The sequence below is a fragment of the Botryllus schlosseri genome, chromosome 8 (genome assembly GCF_051294905.1).
Source record: "Botryllus schlosseri isolate E-star chromosome 8, Bs_hap1, whole genome shotgun sequence".
In the NCBI taxonomy this organism is placed as follows: domain Eukaryota; kingdom Metazoa; phylum Chordata; class Ascidiacea; order Stolidobranchia; family Styelidae; genus Botryllus; species Botryllus schlosseri.
The window spans coordinates 15,396,928-15,412,883 of record NC_137243.1 but is presented as its reverse complement, the minus strand read 5'-3'; the positions used below and the strand labels follow the sequence as shown (position 1 = coordinate 15,412,883).

Here is a 15,956-nt window from a genome sequence, read left to right as displayed (position 1 = left end):
AAAGCGCATCGAAACACTACGCAAACAAAAGCCGACTACAAGACCTCGCGCACCGATCCATGTAATTGCCAAATTTCGTAAGGCTCCCCAGCGCACTCTCTCGGCTGTAAAATGGCTCCTTTCGGAAGCAGGGATTATGACCGACATAGGACATCTGGAGGTGAGGTATTATATATCGTCCGTTCGTATTTTTTCAGCGATCAGCGAAATGCAGACTGTTGACAGTTTTAGTTTGAGGCACTGTATAAAAAAAAACTTCGCAATTTTCTCGACATATAGGTGCAGATTAGTAATGATATAATCAGGGATTTCTAGAAGTTCTAGATATCCCTGGATATAATACACTTACAATTGCAGTAGTTACACCAATCACCCAACGACTAATCGCGATTGAAAATTCGATGTCCAGACTCCAAAAATGAACTGTATACTTTAAGACATTCGTGAGTGGGAAAAGCTGTCTGAAAGCTGCCCAGCAATCAGTGGGCATTTGCTAGGTCGTAGGCTATATGAAGAGCGGAAAAGGAAAGGAAAGGACAGGAAAGGACGTAGTTTATTTTTGTCCTTGATGTTTTTGCGGCATATACACCGACTCATGATTCACATACACACGATCTGCGCATATGCATACCATGAGTGCATGATGTGCATATGCCGCTGGACAAGGAAGTGCAGATATAGCCTTTTACGGCTTTCTAAGTCATGCACCACCCCTCCATGCTATCCCGGTAATGCATGAGCGCCAAGCAGGGAAGCCATGGATACCAGTGTTTCTAATCAGGTCTTTGGTCTGACCCGGCCGGGAATCGAACCCACGACCTACCGATCAAGAAGCCGGACGCTTAACCAATACGCTATCTTGTCGGTATAAAGGAACTTTTCTGTAAGGTTTACTCGTTAACATGATCTAATGATTGAAACGTTAATACCATACGAAAATCGTTTAAGATGAGCAGCAGGGTCAGTATGAGTTTATGAATAATTTTATCATTTCAAAACGCCACATGATTGCGATACAAGGAATCCATTGGATGGTATCGAAACGACTTGGAGTAGACTTTGAAATGGCATCATCATGCATGCTATAAAATATGGGGTACACAACTTAGCAACTTCAAATGGGTAGCAGAAGACTTTCCGGACTTGACAGACGCCGCGGGTAGTGTCGTGCATAGAGCCGAAGCCGCAGTGGATAAGTGGGCGGATTTTTTTGTTTCTGGCCGGAGCCGGATCGGAGCAGGATTCGTACTTTTCATATACGGCTGGAGTTAGTGGAGTAGGCTACTAGCAACTAGCGAGCTGGATATTATTTAGAAGAAACATGATCTGACTTCGGAGTCTGACTCGGGAATATGTCGATCCAACCCCCACTGGCCCCAGGTCACAAGATTTCATTATCGACACATAGCGGAAGGTGGGGCACAATAGGCCCAAAACATATTTTTCGCCATAAATTCAGAAATACAAGTGAACTTTAACGAGCCGCTGAACGTACATAAATTGCATATTTTTAAAGAAAATAGATTCGAAAACACGAAATAATTACGAAAGCATAACCACTTGAAAAACGTGCATTTTGTCCCATTATGCCCATAGTCGAGGCACAATGGGACTAGCGGTGGGGAAATGGGACAGGATTAAAATATATGATACCACTGAGAACAATTGAAGAAAAGTACCGATGAGCAGGTGTCAAAGACCAGTTTATGTTCATATTTCGAAGTGTTTGGAATAGCAAGAAAACTTGCATGGAGATCTCTGCAGGCTTGTCGATGGACTGGGGGTGGTGAAATAACTTTACTCCATTTAATGCGTGACACTTCACGGGATGATTATTAAGGGGCGTGGGGACGATCCTGAAATAAATATTCCTTATTATTAGGATATCAATGGGTTCATTGTGCTCCCGATATGTTTCGATGTGCCCTACCCGCTTCTTCAGAACAAAACCACCAATCAATTTTAAAATCGCAAGCATGCCCCTAAAGTAGCATACAGCGTGATTAAAAACTGTTATAACTAAGCTGTGTGCAAATTTTAAACACAATAAACAAGAAATACCCACCGAAACACAATCGAAAGGTAGCATAGCCTATAGCAAAACAGAAAAACTCGCCATTTTCTCAAACAGGCGAAAACAAACAGCATCAGGATTACAACTGATTTGACACTAAAAATCATCGAAGGTATGTTTATTCTTGATGTCGGGTTTTTAAAATATCAATGATGTACCATTGTGCCCTTGTTCCCGATGTGCCCCACCTTCCCATAATATGCTATAGTCCAGTTGTTCCCAAACTGTGGTAGGGCCGTAACAGCACTTCGTCAGCCTCCCCCCCCAACACGTTGGTCTTGGGCCCCCCATGGGGTGATAAACCTAACTTCTGGGGGGGGGGCGAAGCCCCCAGACCTCCCTCACGCTATACGCTGTTTATCGCTACTTATCGTCTACATTGGGTGTCCGTTTAGTGAGTCAGCTTTTATCGCCTAAAACACGCGAAGCGCGAGAAATTCTGTAATTCATGATTGAATCGGTCAAAATGATCGGAAATTGCATATATATTGCTATCAATTTTTATCCTCTCTCTGCTCATTTAATCTGATTTACCAGTACAGCTGAGTGAGGTGGTGTTTGAAAAGGTAGGACCGCTCAATAATAATTAAAGATCTTCGGGTGTATACCCGTTGGCAGGAATGAAAGAGCACTTCGTCAGGCCCCCCAAATAGGCTTGAGTCTTGGGCTCCCATAGACCCCCATCATGTTGTTCGCTTCTGCCACGAAATAATAGCTGCATACAGCTTAGTAAGCCAGCGCGAAGCGCGACAATTTTCGGTAATTCATGATAAAATCGGGAATTGCATATATATTGCTATCAATTTCTTGTCCTCTCTGCTCACGTAATCAGATTTGCCAGTACAGTTGAGTGAGGTGTCATGGAAACTGTAGGGCCCGTAAATAATAATTAAACATCTTCGGGTGGGCGGATCCGTTGGTATGACTTCGTTACACAATGTTATTTCGTGACCTGTCTGCTAAATAAAAAAAAATATAGAATCGTCCAAACGTACTAACCTAAAAGATCATACGATTTCAAATCCTAAAACTTTATATGCCTTGGTGCATCGTGGCGCGGTAATGGTCAACGCCGATATGCCCATTTCTAAAAATCTTGCGTATTTTTTCTTGGGGGAAGAGTATTCAATAATCAAGATATTTGGCTACTTGAAATCGCGCGTGGCGCGAAATAATTTTGAAATAGTTGCATAAATTTTCGAAAAATACTCTATAATTTATGCTAATTCACGAAATAATTTTGGGCCTCCTTCGAGCTCGCCCCCCTCCCCAATTGGGGGGTTTGGGGTGCGGCTGTTACGGTCCTGCTCGTACCACTGGTGGTAATACGCGAAGGTTTTTCAGGTGGTACGCGAGTAGATTCTGTGTTTTTCGACCGAAGAGAGTTATTAGTTAGGTGGCGTTGATTTAGAGCAGGGGCTGCCAGCCTGCGGCCCGCGAGAAGGTTTTGAGTGGCCCGCGAGGTAACTCTCGAAATTAGTTATATTTGCAAAAAATAAATTGCCCAGGCAATTATTTTGAACTTGCAAGGCCAACCAAAATTTGATTAACATGACTACGACATTTGGAATGTTGATGATTAAAATATCGGTTCCGACGCATTGGCGTAGCCAGGGGGCCAGCGGTATATACAGACGTGACCCGCAATATATGCAAGTAGCAATATCATTTACCGAATTCATGCATTGACTTTGAAATATGTGCGCGCTTCGTGCGAAATGGTTGCACAGTTGCACACCGAGTTTTCATGACATAATTGCTATCGATTTTGTTGATGGGTAGTCAAGTAAGTCATTTTGTTTTCATCGTCACCTAATCCGGTTCACTGCTATCGGACAACTACAAATGGTCATCAACATTCAAGTGGTGGCCCGCGCTATATGGTTCGTAAATCTCCTGTGGCCCATTGGCCGAAAAGGTTGGCCACCCCTGATCTGAAGTTTTTTTGAAGGCGTCGTCGTCGTGGTAAGGTCGTCGTCGTGGGTTGCGGCAATGCCACCAATGACGGCCTACGGGGAAGAGATCTGGTCGTAAAGCATCCGGGTTCTTACCTAACCACTTTCCGTTTTAATATATTTGACCACAAGAATTTCAAACGGATCCACCACAGGAATCATATACTGCGCCTTAAAATGGACAGTTTATTCGCTGTTTCGCTGCCTTCGGCAGCTCAATACGGTGGAAACATTTTGACCCCATTCGGCGCGTAACTTATGTAGGTGGTACGCGAGCACTGAATAAAACCTCGAGATAGTACGTGGGTGGGAAAAGGTTGGGAACCACTGCTATAGGCCTACTTAATTAGCACCCTAGCAAAGGTTAAAATACACTATATCAGAGGTGGGCAAACTACGTTCCCCGATCCGCGACAACATTACCTGTTACCCACGAGGCCACGAAAGTTTCAACAGCGAATGCCTCATAAAATATTGATAAAATGCGCAGTAAAAATCAAATACTGCAGCGACTTGATTATACATTTTAATAATATATTTCACCATGATATTGATAAATTATGGTCCTTATATAGGCGGACCCGGTTCGATTCCCGTCGGAGGTTCATTTGGGCTCCTCTTCCCCCGCTGTCGCCGTTCTTACGGCGACAAAAAAGCCCAGAAAAAAAGACCCGAAGAAAAAAAGCACTCACAAAGAATGGAAAGAACTAGTAGAAAGGGCCGCGGCTTCAAAAAGATCAACACCGAAAAAGAACTGTGATATCGGGCAATCTAGGCATCGCATTGTGTCTTATCGCATTGTACATTGTGTGTGACTTGTTCAGATCAAAAATATAATCCAACCATGTTATGTTATGTTATGTTATGTTAGGCCGAGGTGGATGTTTGAGTAAAGGATCGCTACTGATGCGTGTCGTTCGACATCCTCCTATCTGTTCGTTACATTGCATTGTGTCTTATCGCATTGTACATTGTATGTGTAGCTTGTTCAGATGAAAATTATAACCCAATGTATGGTATTGTATAGTATTTTTTATTCTATTGATGACGCAATAGCTCGATCTCGGGTTACATGCATTTTAAAAGGTTTCGGTAACTAAACATCCCAGAAATTCCAAACTGAAATGCACACCTCTTTTTACTGCCACCCTGACACAGCGAGTAATATAGTAAGCAGATATTCATGGAATTTTGATCACATATATCGAGATTATAGGAACTGTTTTCAATCCACTAAATGATTCACGGGATAGAACCTACCAAGGTTCGTTTGCGAACGCGAACTTCTGAATTATCGAGGTTCTCATGCGAACACGAAAGTTAGCCGAACGTTCTCACCATCCTAAGATTTGCAAATTCTTACCGTGTGCAATTATTCATGATCACCGAGTGAGATAGTGTAATGGTTATGCGTCCGGCTTCTAGAGCGGTAGGTCATGGGTTCGATCCCCGGCCGGGTCATACCAAAGACTCGAAAATTGGTATCCGCAGCTATCCTCCTAGGCGCTCAGCAATCACGGATAGCATGGAGGAGAAAAAAACCGGGGCGCAGACTAGATGACCTCATGGGGCCGTATCGCAACCGTCGTCAAAAGCATCTCGATGGTGCAGGCGAAAAAGAATATCATATCTCTCTGACGGCTGGGGAGTCATATTCGCAAAATCCTTCAATGGACAGGGGGCAAGCCTGAATTCGTTATTGTCAAGCTATGTTGGTGGTGCTTCCTGAGAACAGTGCACGCCATAACCTTACTAACACATATCCGCTTCTCTCTAGATAACAACATTTCGAAATCGAAATCAATAAATTTTACCACCAATGCGCCATGCGTGGTTATTCTTAGTCATACTTCGGAAGGGGCTCTAAATATGATTCGGTCTCAAATTCAAGGGGAAGGTGTGAAAAGCATTTTGGGACCAACCATTTTCCTCAGAAACTCACATCATTCGCACTGTAGCTAAAATATTAGGGATGGTGTGAACCTCTGAAATGTTCAGGTTCGTGTTAACGCGAACCTTTTTGAATGGTTTTGTGTGAACGCGAACGTGAACCTCATGACGTCACGTGACGTCATATTGCTAATTCCAACCCTACATTTCAGTGAAATGAGAGCCTATATTAATGTAGGCGACACGATATACCTAGCGACGACTCAAGCCACATAATGCTACCATGCTGAAAGTATATAATGACGTTTTGAACGTCGCCAAATGTATCAACTGGGGCAATCAAATGATATAATATTCCCTGAAAATCAATATCTTCCGTCGCTTTGCCAACAATTTCGACGAGGACTTGCAAGGGAATATAAGCTTACGCCGCAACGGTCTAGGCCAGACGGACAATGTATTCGGCGTCGAGTATTGCTACGCTACTATACTAGGGTTACCATATTTTGGAAATCTAAAAAGAGGACAATTTTTCAGAATTTGCAGACTTGCAAAACCGGAGGAAAATTCTCAAACAATGGTAAATTTTACCCACCTGGTGGTCGGTTGACTAAAAAAAAAGGTCATTTTTCCGCTCAGCTCCCGAAATACCCGCCGGAGCGTCGCTTCGGTGCTGTTTTACGGCATTTCAGTCGGATTTTGCTATAAGTATGACCAAAATTATAAAAAAAGAGGACAAAATCTCAAAAAAGAGGACAAAAGGGTGTCCTCCGAGGGCACTTTCAAAAAAGTCAAAAAAGAGGACAAATCCTCTTAAAAGAGGACGTATAGTAACCCTATACTATACCATCCCTATAAAATATATTCACGCAAGTTACCACTCCAATCCATGTTTATCTGTGGTATCAAGGTCAATCGTCACCACTTCTTAACCCTTTACAAAATTCCCCGAACGCCTTTCTTAACTTTAGAACTCACTCGACGCGATTAAGGCAGAAAATTCATTTTCGATGGCTATCAGTAGATATTGTGACAAAGTTGTGTCTTACGACCCACAGCACGTGTATAGTGACGGTAAGTGGGCGTACGGTTGTGTACCGACGATCAAGGAACGACTTTCAGTCAGGTACACTTGTGTGTAAAGTTCGTTACATGTACCGGTACCAAAACTTTTCAGTCGTTGTCACACACTGTTTCGCTTCAAACACTCCAAAGAACAATGTCAGTAAGTATTTCAATATCGGGTAAAGCTCTGACGAATTACAACCATCTATGATATTGCTCATCGATCGTATTATCGATAATCATTATATAATCTGTTAGTCGTCTGGTCGACTGCAGAAATTTGCATGATACCTTATTTTCACTCTTGACAATTTCATAGTAATCGAAATGAACAAAGACGGATCAATCGGAAATTCGTACTCTATTCACTATACCAACACAGTAGTCGGTATTATTCATTCATCAAGCGCATTCTGGGGATAGGGTGGAACATCCGCTGTCAATAGCTGCGTTATCCATTATGCTAATGATTTCATTCGCGTTCAGATTGGTTGCAGTTCCATCGTCTCCAAGAATCTTTCCCCATGTTATTCTGGCAAAGTCATTTGTGACGCCGGCAATTATCTGAAAATGAGCGGACGGGTAACCTATATGCAAATATTAAGACAGAATACAGCACAGCGTGGAGAGCTCTCACTTTCGGGGTTGTAACACAAACAACAGCCAGTCTCTTTCCATAAATGAATGGAGGATTAGGAACTGGTAGTTGGATCAGTGGGACCTAATATATTAATTAATTTTCACTCGCCTTCAGCTTTATTTCCACACTGTAACAGGGCTGTGCAACCCGCGCTGCCCGTGAAGAAGTGCCAATTTTGAATGGTGTGCGGTGGCCCGCACATTGGCTGTATGTCTAATTTAACTTCGTCTGGTAGGTTTTAAACTAAGCTCAAGTGAGCTGAGAAACGGGCCATAATCACTAAAATTGCTAAAAATGTGGCAGCGTTAACTTTGCGCATAAATATGTTGACAAAATGTATTCAATAACCTGAAAAATATTTTGGGGCTTTGCACGATTTCCTTTAAGTCCAATATATCGCCCCTATACCGTCACCAATGCTTAACTAGATGGTGGGCTTTGCAACTAGGCTACTACATAGAAAGCATGTGTGCGGTCCGCGGTCACTCACACCAAGTTATTAAAATATCTTCCTCTTGACAAACAGGTTGTACAATGTACATCCCTTTTCCAAAACTCTGACATTTCTAACATTATATTAACTATAACACCAATATGTAAATTATCAATTCCATAATAACAGAGAGTAAGCTCAATGTACACGTACACGTACAGTCGTACAGTGTAGCCTATAGTGTACATTGTACAGTGTACAGTACACTATAACACTACAAAATTAATTTAATAACTATACTCAATACTCACATTGATCCCTCTCTCATCCATGCTTTGTAGCTGTGCACCAGTGTCGTATTTGGGAGATTCGTCACCGGCAATTATCAAATAATTTACAGCACCCGGGTTCAAGGTAGCGAAAAAATTCGAGTTTGCGTACCGCAGGGCTCCCATGGCGTTAGGTTCTAAATTCAAGATGTGTACAGACGTCAAATGCAATGCATAAATATGTGCTCGATGTATTGTAACATAGTGTAAGATGTTTTCGTAAACAAGTCGTATTTATGTGGCGATCCTAAATCCCGTGACGGGACAAGGTTGAATGTCCGGCACTTGGTGGAACAAAAGGGTATGCCGCAGCAATACCATCGATATATTATATATAGCCTATATATATAGGTTATATTTCACGTTATCTATGTCACTTGTGTAGGCTACGCTGCATCGCGAGATTAACGGACAATGTTATTCATTACACGTTATATCAGCCTTAGCGCATACGATCTTTCAGACATGCAACCTCAATTGAGTGAAACAGTGATTGTCAACAGGGTTGATGCCTGTCTCTATACGCAAGAAACTTTTATTATTGCGGAAAATTCACATCGATCTGGAAATCCCAAATGCAGAGTCTGACTGAGCGACGGGCAAGATCATCAATGCAGTCAGATGATACCCAGGACCAGCAGATTGCGACCATCCGGCAAAATTTGAAATGTATTGGTATCATATCAGCCCAACGGAATATTTTAGTGATTGTGTAAAGTTCACTCTTTGTTGTTTCCTGTTTTAAAATATTTAGCGTGACGTAAGCAACAGTTTCGGCCATCGCGATTTTGGGAATGCAATTTAGAACCCCTTTAAACTATTCGTTTCAAGTCAGAGGACAGGGAAATCTTATAGAGCGCAAAATCGTTTTCACCAACACTTTTACCACTTGCCTATACTCAGAGGTGGTCAAAGCAAAGCGTTTGTTACGAAGTAGAAGTTGAAGGAACGCCGTACATTTCTACTCTACATTCCTACATTTCTACAATTAGAGGTAGCGATATCCAAGACCTGTCAAAACAATTTCTAGTGGAAATAGTAAATGAAAGGTCCGAAAACTACTCAAATAATAGTTTTAAAACTTAGATTTTATTAGGGTGCCACATTTTGTCACCAGTTCATCGGAAATGGCTACTGGAAATTGTAAGATGTATCTGCGTGAGTCACACATAATGACAAATGGCGCCACACGTATATAGGTGCACTCTTCCATATATTTAGTTACCGTGATACCGGGACGGTTTCACTCGGTTCGTATAATAATTTCGATCATGAAAGTGATGCAAATTTGTCCTAAAACTACTTTCTACTTTATAAATCCAAAGTAATCTAGAAAGTTGTCCAAAGTAGAAGTGGAAGTGGCCTAAAACACAACCACTGTGGTAAGTACGAGAAGTACGCAAATCTACTCGAATACTTGGAAAAAGCAAGCAAGATATTACCTTTCCCCTCGTTTTTCACGCTCCAATCCACGAGCATTGACAACAAAACAGGCAGGTTGTCGCTTTCCTTCAATTCGAATCGGTCGATCACCGTCTCTTGGTCGACCACGGAGTTGTATAAGAACGCAGAGAACACAATGCGGTTGTTGCGCTGGGAAAGTTGCGGGAGAAATATCTTGACAAAGTCGACCACGTCCTGAAGACCGCGTTCGTACCGAGCATTCACGGCCAAAGTTATGTATAACTCGGACAGGCATTTGGAACAGCAAAAGTTCTCTCTATCCACGAACCAAGGCATTTCGACCATTTTGCTTTCGACCATGCGCTGCGTCATTCGGCAGTCGATTTCCGGAATTCTAGGGGCGTAGCCGGAGTCGCATTGCAGCGTACACATCGAGCCAAGTTTAGCGCCGTTGGAGCAGCTCACAACGCCCCTGCGGGGAGTTGGTGGAAGTTCCGTACACTCGTTCAGTATACACTTTGGCGGTTGAATATCCCATTTTCCGGCTTTGGCGCCTCGTCCGCCAGAATCGCAGGTGATTGCCTCGTTGTGAGATAATGAGTACTTGGAGTTGCATTTGAACACGCAGGTCGACGATACGAAGTTGCTTCTGCTACACATCGGCTCGTTTCCGTTTTCTAACTTCGGCAGTCGCGGACATTTCTTTAAGATACATCTCGGCGCCGATGGTGTATTCCATGTATTTTTCGAGGTGCACGTGATAGCTTTCGCCGATCCGTCTGTTGCATCAATGAAGTATATTGAATCAGAACATTGGTACGTGCAGTCAGTCCCGACTGGATAGCCGTTAGCTTGTTTTTCACGATTGCAAGAAACCATCATGCTCGTTTGATCGTACCACAGCTCGGGACAGGTGCTAGCAACGCATACCGGTGCTTCGTCAGTCCATTCCACTTTGGCATCGCCATCGAACTTTCTATCTCTACAAGTAATAACCGACGCACCGTAAAGCTCAAATCCGTCATCGCATGTAAATGTGCAAATACTTCCCGAGAAAGAACCGTCTGAACAATCCACGGCTCCGTTTTCAGGATCACCATGTGTCACGTCGCAAAAAAACCTTGTATCGCATGTCGGAGGATCGGCGCTCCATCTTCCAACTCCATCACCGTCGGCTGCGTAGTTGCAGATGTTTGTAACCATTCTATCCGTGGTACCGTCCATATCGTAACCTTCATTGCACGAAAAGATGCATATGCTGTCTTGTAAATTCACTCTTGAACAGTACACCTGTCCGTTCTTCGGAGCCGTTCGTTCTGGCGGGCAGCGTACTTCAGCACACGCGATCGATTCAACGGTCATTTTAGCCGTTACCTCTCCGGCACCAACCGCACGGACGCATTCGCCTAGCACTGTTGCATTCGGAGTCCCGACCAAGTCAAACCCGGGATTGCAACTGAAAACGCACTTGGTACCCAAGCGGCCATCTCCGCCGCAAACTACATTTCCGTTTTCTGGCATGTCAGGCCGTGGGCATTGCAGTCTCATGCATCGCGGGGTTTCCCCATTCCAAACGACGGAGTCTCCGGTCTGGACGCATTCGACCGCGCCGTTCACGGTCATTTCCAAGCCTGTTAATTGGAATCCTTTTTTGCACGAAAAGGTACACAAGCTTCCAAGCGTATTCCCTCGCGTACATGACATGGCGCCGTTTACGGGTCTCGTTAATCGGGGCCTGCATTCTGCCTTGACACAGCGAGGGAATTCCGTCGACCATTGCCCCTGTCTGACAAGCTCATTTAAAACTTGACACGAAACTGATGATGCGCCCACGAGCCTGTGACCTGCACGACAGCTCATATCGCATATGGTTCCGAAATAATTACCGTCGGAGCAGCTGTCGATACGGTTAGCGTCTTGAGGAGGAGAATTGCACGTACCTTTTTGACATTTGGGAACCATCACACTCCATCTGCCTCCATCCAGACACTGAGCCGTGTCCGATCCGCTGCGGAAATATCCGATATCGCATTTAAATGCGCATATGGTACCCATGTAATTGTATGAGCTTTCACTCTTAAAGCGGCCTTGATTTTCGCACACCATGCCGCCGTTGACGGGCGCGATCAGTTTTGGACATCGTCTCGGTTGTCGTTGAGTTGGCTGTCTAGACTCGGTTACACAAGCGATCGATTGGCGTGGACTCCAGTATCCTTGACTTGTTCCATTAGTGCAGGTTACAGTTTTCGGGCCAACCCGTCGGAAGCCCCTGTTGCATATGATATTACAAGTGCTTCCGTAGGTGATTGGTTGTTGGCATTGTATGCGGCCGTTTCCTGGTTTGTTGGGTTGTCGGCAAGTCACAACTGGAATTTAAGGATTTTGGTTAAAAAAAATAGTGATTATCACAGGTCACAAGTACAGTGGATCAATGAAATTTAAATCTGATGCCATGTTCGTTGATTTATACACGTTGTATCTACAGCAGATTTCCGTTATCACCCTCGGCACCAGCGATTTGTGTCGGAATGAAATCCGTGTAACTCTCGCTATTGACGTCTGTATATTTTGGACGATTCATGTACCGTATATTCGTACAGGCGAAGATCATAATTTTGGGTAATGGGGAGCCTGCGACAGATTTTACGGTACAATCTATGTAGCTTGGATGGCCCGATCTGCTGAAATCAAACTATATGCTACAAGTGGTAGTTTAAATGTGGACCAGACAAGGAATGTAATACGAACAAGGTATATAGTGTAACAAAATACAAAATAACTGAATGAAGGGCCAAAATAACCAGAGGTGGTCAGTAACGAAGTACTTCTACTTTTTTAAGTACACAAGTAGTTTTGATCTACTTCCAGTACTTACTCAAGTTGACCTAATTTTTCGCTACTTATATACTTATCAACAGTTTGTGAAGTAGAAGTATTATATTCTTTCAATGAAAGAGAGAGAGAGAATGAGAAGGAGAAATTTAGGGTCTTTTTTTCCTGGGAGTACCGACAATAATGTAACTATCACAAAAGTTAAGGAAAGTTCAGAATTTTCGTCGTGCTCCGCGCAAAATATAAATTGAATAACAAGTATATTTTCACGGAAGTGATGGTCAGTATCATTTAGATAGCAGGTTAATTTCATACTGTATTGTCACCCATATGATATGTTTCATCACAGACAATGTGGCTCGGAAAAAAAAGTAGGAATATCTAATCGTAATCTAGCATTCTAGCCGTAAAGCGAGTGTTCAAATAGGGGAAAAGTAGTACTTGACTTTTTAGCGTTAGACCGTCGAGCGTCAACCACCGTTGAAACTGTATGGACAAATTATATCAAATATATCAAATATATGCACGGTATCGTTACAGAGAGGTCTTCTAATTAATCTGAGTTCTTTTGTTTAAAATTACGAAGTAAAATTAAATGGCATTTTACGAGCTATGTTGTTTCACGTAACAATCACCGCGCAAATCGGTAATGCCGTTTTTGATACAACTCCGTATTGCTTTTCGCGTGAACTACAGGCCTTACAATAAGGCGGAGGGTACAATTCCATGACATTATTTGAAATTGAACTGTACAAGGGTAAACAAAAGTTAAGAGCCGCTTCTCCAAAGCAAAACTATTATTTGCATCCCACTATGCGGTCTAATTCTAATCTGTGGAAACTTTGTACTGAGCAGCACGAATCCAGCTCTCTGTACCGCTCGAAGTGCTCAGTTTCCGGCTTTTGACTGCCCATAAGAGTGTATTTACGACTGCTTTTCACTATACTTATTTACTTGCTTACTCAAGTAGATTTCAGCGTCGCTACTTCTACCTGAAGTAGTTTTAGGATGCTTTTGAAAGGACAACTTCTACTCGTACTTGAGTAGATTTTAGTTTCGCCACTTCTATTTTTACTTGAGTAGCTTTCTTGACTACTGTGACCACTTCTGAAAATAGCACCAAAATATGCATATCCTGACATTTAACACGATTTGCTTTCAGTTCGTCATATGATTATTACGTATCGCCGTTACCAATACCGAATGAGTTGTTATATCTATTTGGTCCGCCTGCCAAAACAATTGATTTAGCGTGTATACCAAGCTTACACCGGTGGTCGAGTTATAGTTTGGCTACTTCACGATGAAATATGTAACATAACGTGCAACGACCGTCTATACGGATGTAAGTTTTCTCTTGACAATTTATACAAAAGATTGTCATGCCATTGCTCCACTTGAAAATTGTTGACTTCTATTCTTCTAATCGCATTCGCCATCATCAAATGAGCCATATTTGACTCGCGATCCACATATAGTTTCCCGACCCGACAGAGCATGTTACGGTAACGTGACATCACTCACCATTTTTGCATTCAACCTGCGGGCCATTGCAGCGGTCCGTGTCGCAGCAGCATGAACAGATAGTATTCTTAGGAAATTGCTTGCAGAACGTTCGGAAATTTCCCGGGTTCTGCGTAACAATGACGCCAAAAATTATCATCATGTACACTGTACAGTTAAAGACAACTTTCTAGGATTCATACCCTTCGATCATTGAGACGGCACGCTTCGAATTGCTTATTCTGGCAGCGCTTCGTAATCTGATATCTCGATCCGTCGACGCTGGTGGTTTCTTGATTTACGCAAGCCTGTGAAAGAAGTGACATCGTGAAAGCATTCACATCCATCAAAGGTGTGAATAAGAGTAATTTAAAGGATGAACGGATGCTGAAATATCATCGCGTTTAGCATCAAACGATCGGACTTTAAAATAAACTACCGACCACAACAGAAGGCTTTGCCAGTGCGTTGTTGGGCTTTGCGACGGATAATATTGCAACCCGAGGTGTCAGATATATTGCCACCACAAACGGATGACGTACTAAACTTGTTTCCTTGCCTACGGCAACCATCTTGTTTATCTGGTTTATCGAGATTTAGAACTATTTATTGCCATTTCGTATCCTCTTTTCACCCGATGTTGTCGGTTAAATTATGTTTACAAACTTCAACAGTGATACCGTGGCTCACTATCGGATACTATGTCACAGAAGCAAGTAATATGTTATTGTTTTAGTATTTATTTAAAAAAGTATACTCGCCAACACAGCACGTGACATGATTGCGGAACCATAGTTCTAGCTATTGCATAGTTGCATTTATTCTATTATATAATTACATTTTGCAAGCTGATATGCAATCGCGTTGCCTGTCTTGTCGATTTTCCTTTGAAATTGGAAAATAGGCTCTCAGAGAAAGATTTCCTATAAATAATGGCACCGGAATGTAATCGACCTCATGGTATAGCATAAAAATATCCCCGATGATGTTCAAGTTTCCCATATTTAAACTTACTTGATTTGGCTTACAAGTGGCGATTGAACCCTTAATCTGACATTCTTCGTTCGTCAAAGCACGATTACAGGTCCAGCATTTCAGTGCAAGCCCTGTTGTTGAAAGGATTTACAGTAATATGGAATTATTTAGCGTAACTACATTTTATGTGATTAACATGATTCACGACCGTGGTGCAAAAGATCATCAGGTGATAGGCACCAAATTTGTTGTTTAACAAACAACAGTAACAACAACACGCAAAATGATGAGAAATGCAGCATGTTCCACTTACCTTTTTCGAGGACGCTCAACAAGGCAAGTACGCACACGACCAACTTCATGATGGAATCCTTAAATAACCGACACCAATACCGACAGCCCAAGATCCAACAACACTCGACCATTCATTTTATGAAAGTCATGTGTGATAAGAAAAAGGCGAGATAGCTTTGCCTGTGGTATCGTCAGTAGCCTATAGCATTTAAACCTGCATTTTCGTCTGATATCCCGTTACAGCAACGGTTTGACGTTATATTAAGAAGGATCGCCGATTTTGCGTTTGTATTAAATTTAAATGAATACTCGTCCAACCATAGTACAGTAATCAAGTGATATCAAATATTATTCACGATAAATCCACGATCGCACATTCTTATAGTAAAATTATTATTACTGTGAATTCTAATTATCACCAAATAAATGACAAATTATTCTGGGAGTATTAATCAAGGCAAAGCGCCACGTGTCGCGGAACTGTAAACCTACATCTTCACTTCTTGTGAATTTTGCGCTGCGTTGGTGCTGAGTGTTTCTAAAGCATATGCCGTTGGATACA

At 42.5% G+C, this 15,956-nt stretch overlaps 1 protein-coding gene across 1 annotated transcript; it reads right to left on the bottom strand.

Moving 5' to 3' along the window:
• Nucleotides 1–7,326: 7,326 nt before the first annotated feature.
• Nucleotides 7,327–15,571, bottom strand: LOC145444289 (P-selectin-like). The gene is made up of 7 exons (XM_080322234.1): nt 15,414–15,571; nt 15,140–15,231; nt 14,329–14,433; nt 14,147–14,255; nt 9,829–12,156; nt 8,369–8,523; nt 7,327–7,548 (listed from the first exon to the last, which is right to left on the bottom strand). The coding sequence occupies exons 1-7, from the start codon at nt 15,523–15,525 to the stop codon at nt 7,387–7,389; spliced, it is 3,063 nt and encodes a 1,020-aa protein (XP_080178360.1). The 5' UTR covers nt 15,526–15,571; the 3' UTR covers nt 7,327–7,386.
• Nucleotides 15,572–15,956: the final 385 nt, after the last annotated feature.